We start from the raw sequence: 24,552 nt of genomic DNA on the forward strand, positions 1-24,552 counted from the left end.
GGGACCCGGAGGTTTATTTACAGTATCTGCAGTGTAATTACTTCCACATAATGACTGGGAGCTCTGTTCTTTGCTCTGCAGCCTCTCAAGAAAAAAGGGATATCAGTCACATCTTTGTCTCTTTTTCGTCTTTATATATGTACAGTAAGAATACTAAGAATAGAAAGATTACTGATCACATTCAGGGTGAAAATGGGCGTTACTTGTATACAAACACTATCTGAATTCTCCCATGATCACCATACAGGGTTAATTTAGGTAGCAGGGTCTATAGTATTATAATGTTTCTGATATCTGTATTTAAGGTAATCTAATGGTTTAATGGAGATTTTTAGCATGTAGCATGGTAACATTTGCTCATTAACACTGAACTAAAGGTGCACCTGACTGTCCAGGCCAGTCAAAGTCCTGGCTAGTCAAAGTCTAGCAGACATTTCAGTGATAAAATGTAGCATCACAGTGACGCTCGAGGGAAAATTAGGAAAGGTAACAGGATTTGTCTTTTGGACATGAATGTCAAAGCTGCTGTAATCCATCCACTAGCTACTGAGATATTTCAGTCTGGGACAAAGTCGTGTACTAACATTGCAGGCCTTAAAACCACATGAATAGATAGTCTTACATATTAAAGCTATTTTCCAAAATTTTAGTATCATTCTGAGGGCATTGCAGTTTGTCAGATAAACAATCTCAAGTATCTGATCTGGCTGCGGCTCTCATTGCCTTGAAGCTATTAAATATTTAATTACTCACAAATTGAAAATGCTCTGTAACCTTTTTTTGTCTTGCCTTCTTATACTTTCCTAATAAAAAGTGATTGATCTCTCTCCTTTGGTTTAATCTTCCTCTGTGTTTCTCTGTTGTAAAATAGCTAGCTCAAAACAAAATATAACAGTGATCTGAAATGTTCTACTGAGAGTGAGTTTTCCCTTCCTCGTTTTGTGCACATAGCAACTTCCATCACTATTCTTTCTGACACTTTCATAATAGATTGCAGAGAGGAAACGCTGACTGGAATTTGTTACGCTGTCTGGGAAGACTGATGAGTCTGAAGGCTTAAATGCTCACATCCAGGCTGAGAACGGTCTGAAGTAAATGCTCTCAGTATGTTCGCCTTGAGCTTTTACATTGCTGTAGTACTGCAACACTCACTGTCAGCATTGCAACTAAAGTTTTATGGTTAAAACCTAAGTCTTTGAAGGGAGATTTTTAGCTCATGTGCCTTTGCATGTCTGTTCAGTCTTCATTAGTCATGCACCTTTCATTACATTTCAGATCTTATTCCTCTCACGTGAGCCTGTAAATCTGGTTACCTAAATTTCTCTAACCTAATTCAGAAAGTTTCAGCATCCGTAGCAGCGCGCTAAAGTGAACTAAGCTCTTCTCTGGAATATCCTGAGGGTTTTCAGAGCTGACATATGCAACGGCTTAGTGCATCTTGTGTCATGAGCTTTTAATTGTTTGTTCTGATGTCAATACCGGGAAAACCATAACAATGCAAGTGCATTAAAAAGCCTTAATATTTCAAAACACTTTGCACTTAAGCAAAGAAAATATAAAAATTTCATACTTTGGATGAAGTTGCAAAATCCCACTTTGCTTCACCATAATTCTGGCATAAACTGTGAATTATAAATGAGCTGTGTGAGTGTTCTCACATCCTTGTGCAAGTACAGTATAAAGGTAGTTTCGTGTCTCCTGTTTTGGTATTTATTAGACCTCACAGTGTAGATCAATGTATGGAGGATATTTTTGTTCTATTTTGTATTCCTCTGTCTTACATTAGATTGGTGTTGCAGATTTTTGTTAGGCTTTGGAACTGTTAGTTAGTGTTAGTACTTAGGTAATTCAATTTTCAGTTCAATTCAATTTTATTTATATAGTATTTATATAGGCTGCTATCATGACCGGTTGGGGGTGAAGGGAGGAAGGCAGGACAAAAAATACTTGGAAGAGTGTCAGAGATTAATAATAACTAATAGCTCGCAAGCTAAAGTATTTTAGTCATTGTCATAGCAGTTGTGTTGTTTAGGTTTTAATTTCTGGTTTATGACCAGACACTAGCCTCATGATGCTAAAGTATGACTCTGATGCTAGTTTGCTGCATGTTAGTATTTAGCTCAGAGCACCTCTATGACTGTGACAGTCCTCTTTTTTTAGCTCTCGGTTTTTTTTATTCCTCAGTCTTACATTAGAAATCTGTTGCAGATAATCCGTTTGGTCTTGGAGCCCCAAAAATCTTTCAGAAGTTAATTCTGTTACTTTCAGGACTTACGTTTAGCTTGTAAGCTAAATTGCTTTAATCATTGTCATAGTAGTTGTATAGTGTAGTCTGTACTATCTTGCTGATAGTGATTTTTTACACAGCGTGGCTCTCAAAAAATAAAGAAATGATTTAAATTCTGGTTTATGACCAAACACTAGCCTTGTGATGCCAAAATATGACAGTAAACACCAAGAATGCATGCTAGTTTTTTTTTCTCATGTGGTGAATTTGCCCTGTAGAGTCTATTATTTCTTGCATGCTCCATTTGCCTGTCACTTTGTTGCTGGAACGTGAAAGTGAATTTCCCCAATGAGGGACAATAAAGAATATTTCTATTCTATTCTAGTATTTAGCTGAAAGCACTGCTATGGCTGTGACGGTACTCTTTTTTTGAATCCTGACTAGAATTTCTTTCTGTTTCTGCAGTGCATTTCTCTGTCCTCTTCCACTTTAAAGACCTATTCTCTGTTTAATCAGCTCTCTCAGGACTCCTTTCTGTATAATTAGAGACTGAAACTTTAATCACCATGGATCCAGGGCTGAGAGAGCAGGGCAAATAGACACAAGGAGAAAATCATCACAAAACACGGAAACGGGTGACAAAAATGACTTCATCGAGTCACAACAGTTATTTACTCTGTCTTTGGAGACATTCAGAGTGTGAATATATATAAGGTTAAAATACAACACAGATGTGACTCAGAATCATATCTGTTAGGTCTTGAATTCATAAGGCTCAGCTAATTGCTATTTACTACCATTGTGTAGCTGAATTAAAAGGTCACAATTTCCTGGGGGTCCTTACGTAACAACGGTTGTCTCTTAACCTCCTTTCCGGTTGTCTCTTTGTATCTGCTCGCCTCTCCTCCTATGTTCTCTCTTCCATTTTATAGGCTTCTTACCCTTCTTTGTCTCTATACTTTTATTCACATTTATTTTGCATGCCAACATCTTATATTCTCTTCTCTTCCATTCTTTTTACTCATTCAACGAACTGAAGTATAATCACATTTGCAATATAATATAGAAAATTTACTTTTGTCAGACAAGTTTTTTGCTGAGATTTAGAAGAAAATATATGAATCTGACTGCATTTGGATACATGAGTGTACTTTGGTTTTGGTACAACTAGATAAGCAACTTCAATGATGCTGAAGGCTTTTTTTATATTAAGATGGAGGAAGGGGAGCTGTGGAAGTTGTTTAAGTTGAGCTGAGTTGAGTTTTCTAAGCTAATCACAATCATGTTCAACTCCAATCAACTCCAGGCCTTGAGGGCCGGTGTTCCTGCAGGTTTTAGATGTGTCCTTGAACCAACACAGCTGATTTAAATGGCTAAATTAGCTCCTCAACATGTCCTGAAGTTCTCCAGAGGCCTGGTAATGAACTAATCATGTGATTCAGGTGTGTTGACCCAAGGTGAGATCTAAAACCTGCAGGACACCGGCCCTCGAGGCCTGGAATTGCCCACCCCTGTTCTAGATAGTAAGGTCTCAACATTTCCCCTCTGCAGCTGAATTTCATCTCATATTGCAGGCATATGTTACCAAATATAGTCCACAAAATATAGGCATTTTGGGACATGAAAGATGGATGTTTCCTGCGGCCTCACTGTAAGCCATTATAGCTGGTAGCTCACAAGAGTTGCTTCTTATTTATAACTGATCTGAGTCGACAGGCCAGACTTGCTAACTTCCTCGGCAGAGTGCCTGGCCAGCTGATGAGGTGGAAATGTGTTAGTCACTCTGTGCAGACACAGCTGTTGTGTACAGAATGGAGACAAACCCATACCCAAGGCCTTGTACTTAAATGTTGTTTAATTTAGTAGGGTAGTTTGTGTTCCAAGAAGAGATGTGGTTCAGCTCTGCAAGGCCACAGTCTTTATAACACGATACTCGATGTACTCGACTTGCATTGCAGCTGAGGGGCTGTTTTGTCTGTCTCTGAGAGCTTTGGCGAAGTGTTTTTTTTCTTGGCTGCAAATGTTTATCGGACTTGATCAGAATTCTTATTGCAAACTGCCAAGCCATTAAAAATGCTGATAAATTAAAGTGCACTGCTGTTTTTGTTTTAATGCTGATAGATTGTTCTCTTAATGCTGCCACCCTGCCAAAGCAAGACATCTCTCACTGCAGTGAAGAACTGGAGTTGTTGGTATATGTGTGCGATGCGACTGTATAACAAGTATGAAACACAATGTCAGAGTGAATTTTAAGTGAAATACAGCAACCAAAATCCCTCTAATCACGTTCAGTGTTGGGTTTGAGCACGTGATTGACTGATTCGGTAGATGCATTAATGAGCAGCTGAACAGGTGTATGTAAAAAGTGACTGGTGAATGTAGTTTCTAAGCATTTTTCCAAAGGTATCTGATTTCATCCTGCATGTGTCTTCAGATAATCATCTGCAAGCAAACAGATGGAATTAGGAAATTGCTATAAAAGACTCATTTTCTATGATCATTCACTATTGTGCAGTCTAATTCTTTTTTTTTTTTTTTTTTTTTTTTTGCCTGTCCCGTTTGGCTCTTTTGCCATCAGAATTGTTGTCTAAAGGCAAAGAAAGATGCCCAACGGATTTACTTTACCAAATTAACCATCCCAGCCTTGCCGTAATGGTCCATTTGATTCACCTTTTATTGTTTATTTTATTTTCACTTACTGAATACGGGACAGACTTGACTGGGGGAAAGAAGGGGAGAAAGAAAGAGGGAAAGAGAAACAGCTGAGAAGAGGGACGGGGGAGAAGGGCAAAAGACAAAAACCAACAGAATGAGCAGAAAAAAAAAAAGAAATAAAAAATGCATATATCAATCACCTGGATCACCTGCTGAGAAAGAAAAAAGAAAACAAGCAGAAGAGAACAAGAGTAATAGAATAAACAACATCACAATGATATATGGGAACATGACAGTAAATACTAAATGTTAAACATTATTGTGCAGCACATAAGATCAACAGCACACAGTGTGCTTTGAGGTAGGAGCCAAAAAGGGTGTAGTTTGTGGGTGTGAACACCCGTGTGTACACCTGTGAGCATGGATGCGCTTGTTTTTTGTTTTTTTAAAAGGTTCCTTCATGTAATGATCTGCTAGAGGGTGTGGGGGGGCCACAGCCCCGTCCTCCAGGGCATGAAGCAGGTATGGAGGAGATCAAAACTCCAGACATCCAGAGGCCCCCAGAACACAAGAGACCAAGGAAGACCAACAGAGGGGCAGCCGCGCCACTGTCCCAGAAAGAGCTGAGGAGAGTCCCAGATGAGGGCTCACTCAGCAGCCGCGGAGCAGAAGCCAGGGGGAGTTGCAGTGACGCGCCCGTGATCTCCGCCGGCAGCCAGCCGCGCCTGAGTGACCGAGCCCCAGGCCGAGAGGCCGGGGGCACCCCACCTCCGAAGTGGCCCGAGCGAGCCCCAGGCTCCAGGCCCCGATAAGCGGCCGCCAAGGAGTGAGCCGGTGTGTACCTGGACGCCCATCCCCGGACACAAAGAACCACCAACGCACCGATGTCTGAGGGAGTCCGCCACTGGCAGGGGAAGTGGTGGTAGGGGGAGATAGGCCTCCAAACCTTGGAGGGCCTGAGATGTCCCCAGAGAGGTGGCGCCTGACACCCAACCTGACATATAGACACAGAAATACAGGCACACACAGACACAAACATCCATTCCCCCCCTCATGCTCTCATATGCTCTTACTCCACACTCAACCAACGTGGAGACAGACATAAAGAGACGCTGTACACACGATCACACTCCCCAAGCGTACTCTACAAACCGGGTCTAGGTACCCTTTCACCTGGAGGGGGGAACTGCACCCAGAACCAGGTGGTGTTACCCTTTTCCCTGCGGTGGGGGGAGGCAGACCGCCCCGACTCCGCAGCAGCAGGGAGGCCCCACACTCCAAACCGCAGTCGGACGGCCAACTCCTCCTCCTAGCCCCCCCGCTCCAGCAGGTCGCAGAGAACGGGGGTGAGAGAAGACTCCAAACCTCCCTCCACCCGCTCATTGTAGTGTTGATGCATGTGTGTTCTAAGGTGCATTTAAAACCCAGGAGGGCTTGGCAGAGGTGGGACCAAGTCATTGTTTTGCAAGTCTCAAGTAAGTCTCAAGTCTTTATCCTCAAGTCTCAAGTCAAGTCTCAAGTAATGTCAGGCAAGTCAGAGTCGAGTCTCAAGTCACTGGTGTAAAAGTCCGAGTCAAGTCACAAGTCTGAAACTTTGAATTTCAAGTCCTTTCGAGTCTTTAAAAAAAAAAAACAACGAAAAAATAATGTTGCAGTTATGCTAAATGTAAATATTAGACCATGTAATTTTAAAATCTGTGTTTTTCTCAACACATGACAAAATAGTGAACTTAGAAAATATACACAAATTGTGAAATTGCACCTCTTTAAAATGCAGCTCAATTAAACTTAGCTCCAAGAATAATTTTCACCGACATTTCTGAGATAAGCTGCATGTTATTCTTGGATGCGGTTGTAGGACCGGCTTTAAAATCGCATGACAAAAATATCATACACATTAAAAAAAACTGTATCACCAACGTAGCCTGGACAACATTTGCTAGTTAGATGAAGTCAGCTATCTCATCTTAGCATATTTATATGCATATTTATAATTATACGGTTCTTGGAGTGAGTGCATACACTCATGAAGTTTAGTAACTTCAGGTCACTGCAACAAGCCCAGGTACAGTTTACCGACGGATGGGTGCAGGACCTTGAAATGCACCGTGTAGAACGAAAGACCATCGTACATATCATAAGTTTACCAGTCTCACAAATCGTCTTCATAAATACACATTCATTAACCGTTTATTAATAGGACCTTTGAGCTCAACGGTAATTAATTAGCAGTGGAAATAATTTCTGGTTCATCACAGAAATGTAGCAGTGACAATAATATTGTATGCTGTAATCGTACTGGGCAATTAGTGATACAAAAAACCTGTTTTATCCTGTGAATAAAAGTATGTGTTTTTGTCAATGTACCATAATAACAGAAGCGAAACGCAATATTGTGTCAGGACAATTCACTATTTATGCACAATAAATAAAGGAGCATAGCGCGACAATTTCTGTTCAGCGCCAGACTTGCTTGTAACCTATATCACCAGTTATGTTATGAAAGTGACGTATTAACTACTAAAAAACACTGACCTTTGTGTAAATGCTTGGAGCAGACTAACCTGTGAGCTGGAGGGTTCTGGGACGTTATATTTGACCTTTGAATGGCTGCAATCCAGGCCACCCGTCGCCTCTTTGTTACTTCGGAAACATGGCTCGAACAATTTCTCTTCAACGAGGTAATCCGATAACAACCGATCTCTTTACCCGTCGGCTTCCCGTGGCTGTCATGCGACCGGCTATTGCAGTTAATAATACAACGGCTTCTTGTGTTTCTTTTTATCGCTGTATAACTGATTTTAATTGAAAGCCTGCGTGCGCTAGTACCGCTTGCCACGAGTTCCCAGAATCCTTTGCGGTTCTACCCGTGAATGACGTCACATTTTCAATCTCTATATAATATGCATGTTAAATTTTGTATTTGGGGTAAAATATCAAGTCTTTTCAAGTAAACCGGTTCAAGTCCAATTCAAGTCCCAAGTCATTGGTGTAAAAGTCCAAGTCAAGTCACAAGTCTTAGAACATTTTTTCAAGTCAAGTCTAAAGTCATAAAATTAATGACTCGAGTCTGACTCGAGTCCAAGTCATGTGACTCGAGTCCACACCTCTGGGGCTTGGAGCTACCTGCCAGAGAGCAGCAGGTAAGCGCATGGTCCCTCCTGCTGGCCCTCAATGTCTACGTGTATTTAACCTTGAGAGGTGGGCAACGACGCCAGGGGTGGGGTGTACACCCTGATGGTACTTTTGGTGCAGTCTAATTCTTACTTAGTTAAAGCTCCACTACTGCAGCAGTCACATTTCTATCCTGCAGAAAAGATAAGAATCAAATCAAATCAAATCACTTTTATTGTCACATCACATGTGCAGGCACACTGGCACAGCACATGCGAGTGAAATTCTTGTGTGCGAGCCCCACAAGCAACAGAGATGTGCAAACACAACAACACAAACGAGCAAAATACAAGAATGGCCAACCTGAAACTAATAAATATATGTACAATATATAATAGTGTATGCATTTCTGGATGTGTATACTAAATATTTTCCTACGTGTGTGTGTGTGTGTGTGTGGTGTGTGTGTGTATGCACATTTTTACAAATTAAGTAGTTAAAAAAAAAATTAAAAAAATAAATAAATAATAATAATAATAATAATAATAATAATAATAAAATATATAAAATATACAGAGTTGAATATGTGCAAAACAAGTGGCATTTATATACAGTGTGGAGTGCATAATGTTAAAGTTCCAGTAGTGAAGCTGAGGTGTCTATGACGTGTTCAGCAGTCTGATGGCCTGATGGAAAAAGCTGTCTCTCAGTCTGCTGGTACGGGACCGGATGCTGCAGAACCTCCTTCCTGATGGAAGCAGTCTGAACAGTTTATGGCTGGGGTGACTGGAGTCCTTGATGATCCTCCCCGCTTTCCTCAGGCAGCGCTTCCTGTAGATGTCTTGGAGGGAGGGAAGCTCACCTCCAATTATCCGTTCAGAGCACCGCACTACTCGCTGGAGAGCTTTGCGGTTGTAGGCGGTGCTGTTGCCATACCAGGTGGTGATGCATCCAGTGAGGATGCTCTCAATGGCACAGTGATAGAAGGTCCTGAGGATGCGGGGGCTCATGCCGAATCTTTTCAGTCTCCTGAGAAAGAAGAGGCGCTGCTGCGCCTTCTTCAATGTTTTGTTTGTGTGTACTGACCACGTAAGATCCTCAGCCAGATGTACTCCAAGGAAGCGGAAGCTGCTCACTCTCTCCACAGCAGCGCCGTTGATGGTGATGGGGGTGTGTACTTCTCTGCACCTCCGGAAGTCCACTATCAACTCCTTTGTCTTTGCGACGTTGAGGGTGAGATGGTTGTCTTGACACCAGTGGGTCAGGGCGCTGACCTCCTCCCTGTAGGCCGTCTCATCACTGTTGGTGATAAGACCCACCACTGTAGTGTCGTCCGCAAACTTCACAATGATGTTGGAGCTGTTAGTGGCTGCGCAGTCGTAGGTGTAGAGTGAGTACAGGAGAGGGCTCAGTACACACCCCTGTGGAGCACCAGTGTTCAGTGTGATGGGGGATGAGGTGATGCTGCCCAGTCTGACCACCTGGCGTCTGTCAGACAGGAAGCTAAGGATCCAGCTGCTCAGTCCTAGATCCTGCAGTTTCCTGTCCAGCTTCGAGGGAACGATGGTATTGAATGCTGAGCTGTAATCTACAAACAGCATCCTCACATACGTGTCTCTCTTCTCCAGGTGTGACAGGGCAGTGTGTAGTGTCAGGGCTATGGCATCATCAGTGGACCTGTTGTGGCGGTATGCAAACTGTAGAGGGTCCAGTGAGTCGGGTAGTGCAGAGCAGATGAAGTCCCTGACCAGCTTCTCGAAGCATTTGCTTACGATGGGGGTCAGGGCTACAGGTCGCCAGTCGTTCAATGAGGAGATGGTGGAGGATTTGGGTACAGGGACGATGGTGGCCATTTTGAAGCAGGCTGGGACTACAGACAGAGAGAGGGAAAGGTTGAAGATGTGCGTGAACACTCCAGCCAGCTGAGCCGCGCATGACCTGAGGACGCGGCCGGGAATCCCGTCCGGACCAGTAGCTTTGCGTGCGTTCACCTTCCTGAAGCACTTCCGCACATCCTCCTCAGACACAGTGTGCGCACTGACGTCATCCGCGGTGCGCACACTGTCCGGTCTCATGGTGTTCGCTGTGTCGAATCTAGCGTAGAATACGTTTAGATCCTCACACAGAGAGGCCGTGGTCTGCGGTGTGCTGGTTTTCCCTCTAAAGTCTGTGATCGTGTTTAGTCCCTGCCACATACTCCGAGGGTTGTCAAACTGTTGCTCCACCCTGTCCCTGTACTCACGTTTGGCTGCTTTGATCGTCTTCCGGAGTTGGTAATGTGCGTGTTTGTAGTCCGATGTGTTCGCGGAGGCAAAGGCGGTGTTCCGTGCCGCCAGTGCCGCGCGAACATCTCCGTTAATCCAGGGTTTTTGATTTGGGAAGGATTTGACTGTTCTGGATGGGACGACATCTTCCACGCATTTCCTGATAAATCCACAGACTGAGTCTGTGTATTCATCAATGTCCCTAGCAGCCACGTGAAACATTTCCCAGTCCGCGTGATCAAAACAGTCCCGCAGCGCAGACTCCGATTGGTCCGTCCAACAGTGCACCGCCCTCCGGGTTGGAGCTTCCTGTTTCAGCTTCTGCCTGTAGGCGGGCAGGAGCAGGATGGAGCAGTGATCTGATTGGCCGAATGGGGCGCGGGGGAGGGCTTTGTACGCATCCCGGAAAGAGGTGTAACAGTGGTCGAGTTGCCGGTTTCCACGTGTGTTGAAAAGGATGTGTTGATGGAGTTTTGGTGAGACTTTCTTCAGGTTTCCCTTATTAAAGTCTCCGGCTGTGATAAACGCTGCCTCTGGGTGTGCGGTTTCCTCGCTGCTGATCGCGCTGTACAGTTCCCTGAGTGCACGGTCAGTGTCGGCTTGTGGGGGAATGTAAACAGCCGTAATAATCACTGCTGTAAATTCCCTCGGTAGCCAGAATGGCCGGCACTTAATCATCAGGTACTCCAGGTCCGGTGAGCAGAAGGATTTGACCGGGTGCACGTTCGCATAATCACACCAGCTGTTGTTGATCATGAAACACACACCACCGCCTCTGCTTTTCCCAGTAAGATCCTGTGACCTGTCCGCGCGGTGCACAGAGAACCCCGGCAGTTGTATTGCGGAGTCCGGTACTTTGTCCGATAGCCAGGTTTCTGTGAGGCAGATCACGCAGCAGTCCCGCATCTCTCGCTGGAATGAGATCCGTGCCCGAAGCTCGCACAGCTTGTTCTCCAGAGACTGCATATTAGCCAGTAATAAACTGGGTAACGGTGGTCTGTAAGTGCGCCGTCTCAGTCGAACCAGAACGCCAGATCTTCTCCCTCTGCGTCGGCGTTTGCGGCCTCCAGGGCCAGAGAACAAAGGCGTCTCAGGTGAGATGAATGGGGGGTCTGCAAACGGAGCGTCCGTGTTGCAAAACTTGAACTCCGGAAAGTTATAAGAAAGACCGTCTTTTATGTCCAGTAAGGTTTGTCGGTCGTACACAAGGAGACAAGTGCTGCTCGTGAAAAAATAAAGGAAAAGTAAAATTAAACACAGAAGAAAGCCGTTGCTTGGGGGAGCTCGCGACGAGGCTGCCATACTCGGCGCCATCTTGATCACATCTTGATCACACATAAGATGCTCTTTATGTATGCATGATTAATATTCCGATCTACTTTTTTTCATTTACTTTCCCAGTACGAATTCAAGGCCAAGAACATCAAGAAGAAAAAGGTCAGCATCGTGGTGTCTGTGGACGGGGTCAAGGTGATGCTAAGGAAGAAACAGAAGGCAAGCTACCAGAATCCAAAATGACCGTTTTCTCCTGGATTCAGAAATGAAGCACCACCACGAGAATATTAGAACTGAGATATAAGCTCTTTCTTTTCATTCACAGAGAAAGGAATGGACATGGGATGAGAGCAAAATGCTGATCATGCACGATCCAATATACAGGTCAGTGCACCCCTCGAAACAAGTTCATATCTTCATATATAAACAAGCAATAACATCTCATCTTCCCTTTTTCGGTTATAGACTCAGAGGATAAAGCTGCCTGATATTCAGCACAGTCTGTTCTTTGCTCTCTGCATCTTGATGTATGCTTTACCCAAAGTAATTGCTTTGAGTAGACTACAGGTTATACAGTGTACCCCTCTAAGTGGATATTTTGTCCTTTACTGCGGGCCCAGTGGCCTACATTCATAATACATAGGGGACAGCTTATGCATGCACTGTAGTTAGTGAAGCATGTTTCTGTCATTGTTTAATTTTTTTTTAGTCAAACAGTCACCAGTTGACAAGGTGAAGATGTCACCTGCTCCCAAGCGATTTAACTGTAACGTGTCAAAATTGTACTGCATATCAGATGCTAGTAGGAGCAAGGTTTGTGTGCAGTCAGAGATTTGAGTGCAAGTTCATGTAAATTATGGATAAATCTGTGGGAGGATCTCATTTGGCAGAACCACACCTCACCAAGGGTCTTAGTGATGTTCAATGTAATTATCCTTTCTGTGTGTGTAAGTGTGCTTTTTGAGCAGTAGGTCGCTATAATTTGTTTGCCTGCTTCCCAGTGGAGACATTTGACAGTAGAGGAGCTAGAAACAGATGAAACATTGACCTGTGCCAGTTTACTGCACTGGCAGTAGTGTAGTATCAACCACGACATAATGTCTGTACAGTATAAGCCACAGTAGTGTAGTACAGTAGCAGGTGTCTTTGAAAAAGCACTTTGAGCACAGTATTGCTCTTTTACTTGATTCTGAAGAAGGTGAATTATTTGTGCTTGATTAATGGCTCCACACCCTCATGATATAGGATTTTAAGACCGATAACAAAGCCAAGGTTCTGCGATCACGTTAAAGCCACTAATATTTTTTTCTTTTAGAAAAAAAAAGTCCCTTTCAGTTGTTATGTGTAGTTATTTATTAATTAATTTATTAACTTATTTATGCTCTGCCTGGCTCTGCTGATTGTTTGTGACACTCCAAACACACGTTGCCAGTGGGGAAGTTGCAAAGTGCCCTCCGGTGGACAAACTATGCAACATCAACATAGACAAAGTAGTTGAACGGTGTTTCTCCTGTTTTTTTCAGCCATAATAAACGCCAATACTGAATTATTTGCAGATAAGCAAAAGGCAAATATCCTGGCGCTGCTAAATCAGTGGGGCTCCACTCATTTATTTGCTATTAGATACAAATGCCTAATATTAAAAGGCAAGAGAGTTTTTTTTAAATCAGCTGTTGTGTTTTCAGGATTTTCTACGTATCACATGACTCCCAGGACTTAAAGATCTTCAGCTACATTGCAAGAGATGGCTCCAGTAATTCCTTCAGATGCAACGTCTTCAAGTCAAAGAAGAAGGTACAGTTTGACTGGCTCACACGTCTTCTAACCAGACTCATGAAAAGCTTATTATGGGTCCCCGCTATGTCCACTATGATAGTTACAGCCATTTGAAGTTAGGGCCAGCAGAGCTTGGTTACAGGGGCATAGCCGCCTTTAGAGGCAGAAGAAAGAAAACACTGTGCAGAAGACATCAGGTCTGGTAGTTTAGTATTCTGTGATTTTCACTTTGCTGTTTCATTCAAGAATATTTCATTCTGATGATATCAGCTCTGTTATTCGATATTTGGTTTTAAATTTGATTTAAGATTCAATTTGTAGTGGCTTATTTAATATTCGGTGGCTTACCAGATCCACAGCATGCTGTGAATACAGAACAGATGCACTCAAGGACAAAGATTACAGCTGCATATTTGAGACAAGGATTTCTTTACTTTTCCCCATTTTAGGTTCTTTTTATATGTCCGCAGTTTTTTTGCAAGTTACTGCTGCTCTGGTTTTTACATCAGTCATGAAAATTGTGCCACAAAGGGGATTTTGTTTTTGTCCAATTCATAAAATGTCAAAATTACTAATAGTTCATATTTAAAACTTGTATTAGGCTGATCAGTGTAACTGACTTATTATGCTGTACTTCTGCTCTAAGCATTGATTTCTATCACAATGTTCCTCTTTTCTGTGGCAGACACAGGCCATGCGTATGGTGCGAACAGTAGGTCAGGCGTTTGAGGTGTGCCACAAGCTCAGCCTGCAGCACGCCGAGCAGGATGCTGACGGGCAGGCTGACGGAGAAAGTGACAAGTCAACAGAGGAGCCCAGCAGCCACGGTGAGGACAACATGATGAGATTTACTAATTTTTCTGTCAGTTCTAATTCAGCTTACTATCTACACGTTTATTTATTTATTATAATAAATATGACATTAAAATGGAGCAGCACTGTTACCTCACAGCAAGATGTTCCTGGGCTCAAATGGCCATGGACACTCCGTGTTTGGGTTATCTCAGAGCACTCCGGCTTCCTCCCAAGACATGCAGTTAGTGAAGTTAGGTTAACTGATGATTCTAAATTGCCCATAGGGCTACAGGTGAGTACTAATAGTTGTCTCTCTCTGTGTTAGCCCTGCACCAGATTGGCGACCTGTCCAGGGTGTACCCCGCGCTTGCCCTATTGCACCTGATCTAAATGCTATAATATACAGTTGGTGCAAAATTTCCATAAAAACATCAAGAGAAAACTGAAAATATTATTACGGTTTTACTTAAGCTTACACTTGATTGAGATGGAGATGTTGATATATACATAAAAGTAGAGGAAGGTCGGGAAAGTCATCAGTTTGGCAAGTTTCTGGTCATAAACCAAAGCTGGGTGACATGAAAAATCAGGAGATTGCCAGCATAATCAGTATTAGTGCTTAGGATTTTCTGGAAACATGACTGTTTGTGTATATTGTGGACTACAGTGTATGTTTTTAAGGACTTTAAAGAACATAGATTTTTTTTTAAAGGTGTTAAGGTTCAAAATTGAGGAAGGAGAGTACAAACCAGCCTTGGTCCAGAAGGTCTTTGGTCAAACAATGATTTTAATGAACACACGTGTGGGAAGACACTCTGTACGCAGACAGCCAGTAGTCCTCGACTTAATCAAAGCATGAACAGATATTTTATAGCATCAGGGTTTGTTTACTGACGCCCCTTCATGCGTCACCGGTACATTTTATACATAGATCAGATCAACATCATCATGACTTTTCACCCAGAAAATCATCTTCTATTTTCATGGCTTGGTACTTTCCGTTCTTATCTCAAAGTGAATTGTTCCTCTTTCTTGTCTAGACATAACTGATCTCTCCTCTAAATAAATTTAACTAATGTGTGTGTATGTGTTGACCTCACATGCTCTTTGTGTCACCTCTTCACCTACTGTCTGTGTCTCGTCCTCAAATGCTCCTCAAAATAACCTACACTTAGACTCTGCTTTCGGTTTCAGTTCTGCAAAAGGCACACTCTGCAAACCTGCAACTTCCTGTCAGCCTGCAACTTAGTCTCTCTGAAAGACACACACTGTTTAAACATCTGAATGCAATATAAACTCCAGATTATATTATTAATGCAATGGTACTGATGACAATTATTTAACAATAGCAGTAAAATAATTTCCCTTCTCCACAAAGGCAAGCTTAAAAATAAGAAAAGAAACCATTCCACATTAAATTTGGTGAACACTGGAAAAGTGAGTATTTATGAGCGACATTGGTCACTTAGGTTTGACTTTGCCTTTCTTCAGTCTGATTACATGCTTTTTCATGGCATAAATTGAACTGTCAAATCTCACCATCCGATTCATTTAGAACGGTGATTGAATGGTAACAGGCACATGACTGGTTACACCGGGATGTAAATGAATCTAAGGAACAACTTTAAGATAATATGTAATGTTTGAGTGTTTTCCAAGGCCTCGTGCTGAGTACAGTTTGTGTAGGTAGGATGGGGGAAGCAGTGGGAAAGATTCCCATGATTACAGCTTTCAGGTTACTGGAGAAAAAAAAACTGGGTGATTGCCAGTGTTGCATGTAATGAGGGTAATTTTCAAAGTGACTGAAATGTTATCTGACATAAGAGAGCTATTCATGATGTGTGTGCTTGAAATAGCATTATTATAGAGTTATATAAATTTGGGCCGTGTTTGTTTGATAGGCGCTTGTTCAGTAAATGACTCTTTAAGTTGGACATGTGAGAGAACATCTAGCATGTACCAGATGTGGACATTTTTGTGTATTCCTCTACAGGTCGCACACTGACGGGGGCAGAGCGAGGGGAAGATGAGCAGGACAGCAAACATGAGGGACGGCGAGGAGGAGAAGATCCTGCAGCTGGCAGCTCTCTGTGTGAGAAGGCAGTGAGCGAAATTCTCCAGAGCTTGGCTGAACTCAACGTCGTCAAGCCTGGACAGACCATCATGGTAAGATACTGTAAGACAAAGCTGGAACAGGTTTGACATATCAGGTACATGAACATACAGAAACATGTTGTTTTATTATTCATGAAGCTCAGGATATTTCACCTAATACACAGGTTTTTATTTTATGATATATTTCCCTTTCTGAAAAGCCATCAGTCTTACTCTGTATTGCACACAGAAGTTATGGTAACATTTTGTATGTCAGCATCTTATTTATTTTTCAAACTCACACGATTACATTTGGACAACACGTTAGAGCTGGAAGGGTTTATTTCCCATTTCCAGCATTAAGAGAATGAAATAAATTCCAGCCGAACAGCCTCGTTCACATACAGTCTACTGCAATAAGTGGACGCATACATTCATTTAATTACTGTAGAGAGGCAGTTTTTGTTGTTTTATTGGAGGTAAGGTAAGATGAGCATGGGAGCCAGTCGATGGTATCGGTTCCTTCATCCTCCAGAAACGTGCATATTTTTGCCACATGAAGCCCAGCATTGTCAGGTGGAGCCCAGAACTCATTGCACCAACACAGGGTCTCATGATGGATCCAAGGATTTTATCCCAATACCTAATGACAGTCAGGGTGCCGTTACTTAGTTTGTAGCAGTGTATGCATCCCTCCATGGATATGCCTCCTCAGAGCATCACTGACGCACCACCAAACCAGTCAGACAGATAACATAACGTTCTCCATGGCTTATCCAGACCCTTTCATGTTTGTCACATGTACTCTGGGTGAACCTGCTGCCATCTATGAAAAGCACAGGGCACTAGTTTTAGCTCCACTTCTGATATTTCATGACAACTGCCAGTCGGGCTCCATGGTGTCAGGCAGTGAACACAGGGCCCACTAGAGGATGACAGGCCCTTAGGTCACCCTCGTGAATACTACTTCTGATTGTTTGGTCAGAGACGTTCATGCTGGTTGTCATTTTGTAGCTCTGGCAGTTCTCATCCTTTTACTCCTTACACAAAGGAGCAGATACCTGTCCTGCTGATGGGTTAAGGACCTTCTACAGCGCTGTCCAGCTCTACTACAGCAATTGTCTGTCTCCAGGAATCTCCTCCATGCTATTGAGACCGTGCTGGGGGACAGCAAACCTTTTGGCAATGGCACGTGTTGATGTTGAATCCTGGAGGAGTTAGACTCATGCTACCATTTCAATGGCCTCCACCTACAAAACAGTCAATAATATAAAGCGCCTTGAGGCGACTGCTGTTGTGATTTGGCGCTATATAAATAAAATTGAATTGAATTGAAATGAATACAAAACCATTTCTGTTTTGTGTCCCATTGTTCCCCCTCTGTCGATAATTTCATTAACACCAAAGCAGCTGAAACTGATCAACACCCCCCTAACTCACCTGATCCATATCCCACAAATTAACCGACTTGATGCTGTACTCTGATTAAAAATTCCCCTTTCAATTTAATGCAACAATGAGAAACAAGCTAAAAAAAAAACTGCCTTAATTGGCATCATTCATAAGCACAATCTCAGTTATAACAAAAAGTCTGTTTGTTTTGAAAAATCACACAAAGACCCGTATAAAACAATGCCCGTGTTTTATACGGGAGTATATATTTCCACCACATTTTCCATGTGGAAGCTCCTGTTTTATTTCTGACACTGGCTGTAGGGGTGAGGCAGGAGCTTTCACACTGTAATGATGACTTTCATTTTTGCATCAAACGGCTTCTACCTTTGTAGCTGCAGGGCATCAACTCTGATTCATTGCTTTGGCTCTAGTGGTGTTTTGATACTATAATCTAGGCATATCACTGCCAAATGGCTCATTGAACTAAGTAAGTACAGTATAGTGCTTTCTCATCTACTGCAGTACCTGACCACATCACTGACTGCAGATCTTCATGACTAATAAAAGATGCTATTTGGCAGCCTATTGTAGACATAAAATAACCTGATAACTCTTGCATGAGGTGGGAAATAATAGATTTTGGTTAGATTGTGTTTAACATGTGGCAGAGCTTGAATCCCTGTGAAATTAAAAGCTGACAATGATCTTTCTTTATGGTTTTGAGAGCAATAGGAGGAAAAGATGCAAAGGCTTTGGTGTGTTCTGATGTCTTGCTTTTGGATTTGTCACCAGGACCAAGTGTGGCAAGCACAGTTGTTATCATGCTACTAAAAGAGAGAGAGTGCAATAGGAGCAAGGAACCTGAATATTTTTGCTGGCTGGGTACGGGCGACACTTAATCCCAAAAACCCAGCGTGTTCCCTTTGATTTTCTGAGAAACGCCACCGTAATCCCATTGAGGGGTTCACCAACATCTGCACCATGAAGATAAGCAAGGAGGGAATAAGAGAGAGTGAGCAGCTAGTAAAAAAAATAGATGAGGGAAGGAATAATGAGAGATATTGGATATCAGGAAAGACGTAAAGTAAAGCTGACAAAGGGACTGGCTGTATTTGAATGCCAGGATGATAACACTCACCACAAGGGTGGGAAAGAAATGAACAGAAATGCCCCTGACACCATCTGAAGTGTTAAATCAGCTTGCTTTTTTGAGTGTATTTTTTGTTAGACAACTACTAACACTGATTTTCATCAGTTTGAAGCTTTTTCATAACTTTTTTTAAGCTAATAATGTACATTTAAAATGTTATTACCTTAAAAAAGTCTTCCTTAACTAGAATTCTTAAGTAAGTGAACATTTGTTGCCCAATAGGCTGTATATAAAAGATGGACTGTGATCACCTACTGATTTGTAGACTACCATTTTACTTATAGTTTGTCATCTTATGCCTCAGTCACACAGGCCTAGAGACGAGTCGGGGACCCTCTGACAACCTCTGGTCACTGGTGAAAAATGTGTATTCCCCAACTGGTTTGAGAGTGGTTCCTGGCTATTGCTTTGAAATTGCTTATAAAGGGGGCACTGGATTAAAAAGCTCTTTGTGGTTGCTAACACTTTGTTGCCTGTAGTTCGTATGAAAGAAAGCTTGTCTGCAGGCAGTAGTAAAACCCACGCTGTTTGACACAAACCTCTTCAGAGTAAAAGTTGTGCCCAACTTTTACTTTCAAGGCCAACGTTTTCCATTTCTAGTTTGTGTTGCACTTTTACCAGTATCCGCTCGTAGAGCAGTTAGCAAGTGTTTGTAGACATGGAAACTTACATCCAAACCATGGGTAACTGCGGCAAACAGCTACCAAACAACCAAAGATATCACAGAGAATTTTTCAGCACAGCACTTTGTACCTCTTTGAAACCAATTTCATCTACCAAGTACCAACAGCTTCCAGCAACTGTTTGCCTACTGGCAGGGGATGGGTCACTGACTGGTTGTAGGCCTATGCAAATAAAGTTTTAGCAATCAGTTTCACAGTGTCTGCCATCAGCCTCTTACCATTTGATATGTTTTTCCTCTGAGTCTGTGAAACCAGGGCCTTATGTCGCCATCTTGTTTTTTGGTTTGCTTGTTTGCCTCTATTTGAACAAAAGAGTAGCAAAGGTGATGCGCTCTAGCTCTAGCTAGCTAACTTCCCGTGTCTCGTGTTAACTATGATGATTCCAATTTTAATTAGCCAAAAAACAGACTGTAAACAAAATGTATTTTTTGTTGTGCATTTTGTTGGTTACTGGTTACTAAGGTGCCGGCCATAGCCTATCCCAGTGGTGGCTTGAAGCATATGACATTGTTTTTATTAATTCCCATCAACTTCAAAAATAGCAAGGATGTTAGAGACTAAAATGGAAAGCTCTTGTGTAAAATGGACAAAATGGTGTGTTCATAAAGTTATGATCACTATAGTTTGTTGCTCATAGTTGATTAAAAATGTGGTAAAGCAGACTTGCTATGTGTCAGTGTCAGAACCTGTGAGAGCAACATTAGATACATTGATACATTAGAGCTAAAACCTCATATTTAATGTAATGCCAGTGAGCTGCCTCTCATAAAAATCTGCCTGAACTTGAAAGTACATTACAGTGTTCTGCCTGCCCTCTAGTGGTGAGATGTGGCATTTTCTTTTCTTTTCATTTCATTTTAGTAATAATAAGTGGTGTAATTATACACATATAAATCTTGTGTTTTATATGTTTTACATGTATGTTCTGTCATGAAACCATCACCACACATACAGACACACACACAACCTCCATTTTTTGATGACTGCAAATACCCCAGATGCAGAAACCCACAACCTATCTGCCCTTCTTACTGTGCAAGGCAGGAGGGGAAGTGAAAAGCTACTTAAGGAATGCCCTATATCTCCAGGAAATTTTTATGCTACCAGAGATCATCTGGAAAATCGTTAAAAATGTGTTACAGGACAGATGGAGGCAGGATGGAAGGAAACGAGAAAATCATATGGTAATGAGCATATAGCTTATAGAAGTGGCATTACAGCAGGGGCCCCTCGGGAGCTCAGTGGATGACTATCTTGATCTTGGGGACAGAACAGGAAAGTCTATATCCCGCTAGTATGGTAATTGCATTAATCTGTCCAAGGTCTATAAATAGGTCATGTTATGCAGCTAGGACATGCAGCTAGCAGCTCCGTGGGTTCTGAAGGCTCGAACCTCATACCTTCGTCCCAAGCCAGCCTGTTTTCATCAATAAGTGTGTTTTTTTCTCTCCGTGTTGTTTGTCTGGGGTTAGGACTTCGATCGAAGGTCCCTCTTCACTGTGACATCCCAAGGCATTACTCCCAGCAGCCCTTGCTCTCCTTCTATTACTCCGCTGGCATCACAGCACTACCTGCAGCTTCTTCAGCAGCAGCTGCAGCAGCAGCAGCAGCACACACACGTGGCTGTTGCTCAGGTAAGAATCATATACACACAGTCTTACAGGGTGTACAGCATTAGACACACACAAAAATCCCAAAGTACAGAATACTTTTTAATCCTCTGCTGTACATGTAATAAAAATACAGATTCAGAGCTTTATGATGAGATTCACTGTAACTGGACTTAGCTGCACGTCAGATATTAAGTGGTAAATGTCTCTATTCACACTTCATAAATAACTAACATTTAAAAAATATTCTTTTATGTTTTTTATTATCGTCTTCTACCAGCAGGATTTCAGATTATTAGAGGCACTTTGAAGATGGCATTTCATTACTCAGAATTAAAATAAATGATTTTTGCTATTGCCAGTAACTTTTTAGGTTGATCCTGGCTCATGCTGTGAATTTGCCTAATGGCAAAAATGACTAAACTTCCTTTGGCCTATTTAGAAACGTACATGGATAATGCACAAAAATAAGGTAGACTTTTCTCTGCTTCACCCCAGAGCACATTCCGAATTTGCATAATGAGAAAACAGCAACAAACAGTTTATTACCTGCTTCTCTGTGTTTCTCATATTAATGTTGTCCCACTAGAGGGCAGAACTGACACAGTAATGGAAGGACAGTTATTGCAGCTTAATATCTCACTGCCTGGGCTGAAACATAGACACACAAATGATGATAACAAAACATTTGAATGCAGTAAGTCTTCTGCACCAACCACTTAGTCAGTCTTAGACCCAAACAGCCAGAATGTCAGCACTTCCCATTGCAGTCTAGTTATTATAAATATAGAAAGTAACGTAAATCTAAATTTGTCTCCGCAAAATTCTGGAGCTTATGCCGGGTGCGATGTATAAGAACACTGTTTATGTTTCCATTTTGCACGCTCAGGTCAGAAATGTTCCCACTCAAACAAAACACACCTCGGCCTTTGTTCTCTCTCCAGGTACAGCTGCTGAAAGATCAGATGGCAGCAGAGACCGCCGCTCGTATCGAGGCTCAGGCCCGCGTCCACCAGCTGCTGCTGCAGAACAGGGATTTGCTGCAACACCTGACCCTGCTCGTGCAGCAGCTGAAAGAGCTGGAGGCCCGCGCCCTGAAAGCAACACACCCAGGGCAGCCGCAACAGGAGCTGCAAGCTAATGGACACGGTAGGCGACTGGAGGGGTGACTGCTGAGAACAGCATGTTGCCTTTTGAGTAATTTGTTGTCAGGTCAGGTTGTCTATGTGCTGCGGTCTTGATTGCTCACTCCTTTTTTTTTTTGGCCTGTGGATGAAAGTCACGACACAAGCCACGCTCACTCACCGATTTCCCGCGCCTGCCAGCATTGTCATCTGTGCTTGTGGTGATGGAAGATGAAATTTTAGCATAAACTGTCGAGCAATTCAGCCTGGAGAAATTTAACCAAACTGAAAAGGAGTGTGTGGCTGCCAGCCCGACAGATGACATTTTACGTTGAAAGGACTACTGCGCTTTTATACAGGCTTGAAAATTAAAATCGAGAACCATGCATCAACCCCATACTGTGTTATCCCCCCCCACGCATTCCCGTGTAACGCACAGTGGCATAAATCATACTGTGCGCAGTGGATTAAAAACACTTCCCCTCAGCAATATCTTACTTCTCAGTGAGAAGGTGATGATAACAGCCTTTATTCTTTGTTCTTTTTCAGCTAAAAGAATGAAACTAACTAGAGGCAGAGCTGTCAGTCTCTACATTAGTTGTGTTGGCTTAGAGAAAATCTTGCTGACCTCAGGTGCGGCTGGCCTGAGATCAGTGCACAACCAGATCTTTTTCTATAATGAAAGTTAGAAATCTTAACAAACTATTCTAAAAAGTCTGCATGCTGGTTACAGGTGACTCGTGTCATTAAACCTCTTGTTGATTTGTCTCCCATTTTTTCTGTTTTTCTCAGATGGCCAGCAGTCATCAGGTGGCTTAGTTTCAGCATCAGCAAAGTCCCTGTCCTTAAATCTGAAGAATCACTACAGTCAGACCCTGGACCACCTCATCACCTCCACGCCCTCACGGCTGTTCGAAACCTCGCCCCTGTCGCCCACCCAGGTGGGCTGTGCTGAGTCCTACCTCAATCTGCTTAACATGGAGAGCGGCGTCAAACCACCAGCCTCAGCCAACAATGACCTGGACCCCTTCATCAGAGCAAATGGCGCTGTGGAAGACAAGGAGATGTCCGGCAATGAGATTGTCCCGTTCACATCCCGAAACTCTGCCAGCATGGATGAAAAGTAAGACTGCTGTCTTCATGTTTATTGTAAAGAAAAAGACAATATTGGGTGGCTGGAGTGAAGCAATTACATATACATACATACAGAAATTTCTGTTTTGCTGTAACGCTATTACAAACAACAAATTGGCTTATCCCAGCATTGGGAAATTGTTCATATCACTTCCTCAAATACACAAGAGTGAGAATTCTTTTATACAAGAATTCAGAGAGTGGAGGACATCACATGCAGTTGCCTGAGGGGGGAATTTGGTATATGAAAATTCCTTGGCTATCTAGCCTAGGCAAAGCCCTGCCACTAACAGTTCAGAGTCTGTGCCTTCACAGCAGTGTGATCAACATAGCACTGTTTGTTGGTAATAGCAGCAGCGATGTATCCACCAGATAGTGGTGGGGCGTGGAGATTTTGCTCATCCATCTCCCATGTCCATGATGACAGAAGAGAAATACGGCTTGTATAGTCAATCAGTCGTTTTACATATCAGGAGATAAGAACAAAAATTATGTGGCTTTTAAAATAAAGTAAAATTCAGATGAACAACTACAGATGCCATATTGCACTGTGTAGTTATTTAATTAGTAAAAGTTCAAATGCACATGCTGTGCATAAAAATTTATCTACACCTTCATTGCTTCTAAAGGAGTTAAGAGGGTAATTAGCAGCCGGGTGCTGCTAATCAAATGCATTTGATTTATTCATCATCAGCAAGTGTGAGCACCTCTCTAAAAGGAAACGTTTTGGCAGTTTTGCTGGTCTCGAGCATGCAAGTGTGTGTGTTAACGAAATGGCGAGGAGGAAGGACATTAGCTCTGATCTCAAAGAGGCAATTGTTGCTGTCATCAATCTGGGAAGGGTTATAAAGCCATTTCCACACAAGTTGTCCATCATCCTACAGTGAGAACGATTATTTAAGAGTGGAAAATATTCCACACACTTGCCAGCCTTCCCAGGAGCAAATTCACCCCAAGGTCAGACTGTGCAATTCTCAGAGAAACTACAAAAAAACCCAAGAGCTACATCTCAGACTCTACAGGCCTCAGTTGGCATGTTAAATGTTAAAGTTCATGATTGTACGATTAGAAAAACGCTGGAAAAGTATGACTTGTTTGGAAGGGTTGGTAAGAGAAAGCCTCTTCTCTCTAAAAAGAATGCGTAAGCATGGCTTAAGTTTGCAAAGTTGCACCTAAACAAATCTTGAGAATTCTGCAAAAATCTCCTTTGGACAGGTGGAGGGGTGTTTGGTTTAATGCACAGTGGCACATTTGGT

At 42.5% G+C, this 24,552-nt stretch overlaps 1 protein-coding gene across 3 annotated transcripts in view; it reads left to right on the forward strand.

Annotated features, from left to right (window-relative positions):
- LOC309712104 (carboxyl-terminal PDZ ligand of neuronal nitric oxide synthase protein) overlaps positions 1 to 24,552 on the forward strand; it is a 60,212-nt gene that overhangs the window by 22,856 nt on the left and 12,804 nt on the right. For all 3 annotated transcript variants that reach the window (XR_014278187.1, XM_082542704.1, XM_082542705.1), the window contains 8 exons: positions 11,662 to 11,754; positions 11,861 to 11,919; positions 13,221 to 13,329; positions 13,997 to 14,138; positions 16,100 to 16,272; positions 20,901 to 21,062; positions 21,983 to 22,187; positions 22,955 to 23,285. Coding sequence is in view for 2 of the 3 variants with exons in the window: in XM_082542704.1 (XP_082398830.1) it covers positions 11,662 to 11,754; positions 11,861 to 11,919; positions 13,221 to 13,329; positions 13,997 to 14,138; positions 16,100 to 16,272; positions 20,901 to 21,062; positions 21,983 to 22,187; positions 22,955 to 23,285 (1,274 nt within the window). In the remaining variant the exon portion in view is untranslated. The remainder of the gene's footprint in view (positions 1 to 11,661; positions 11,755 to 11,860; positions 11,920 to 13,220; positions 13,330 to 13,996; positions 14,139 to 16,099; positions 16,273 to 20,900; positions 21,063 to 21,982; positions 22,188 to 22,954; positions 23,286 to 24,552) is intronic.

This window comes from Aulonocara stuartgranti (genome assembly GCF_965226115.1).
Source record: "Aulonocara stuartgranti genome assembly, chromosome: 7".
Classification (NCBI taxonomy): Eukaryota; Metazoa; Chordata; class Actinopteri; order Cichliformes; family Cichlidae; genus Aulonocara; species Aulonocara stuartgranti.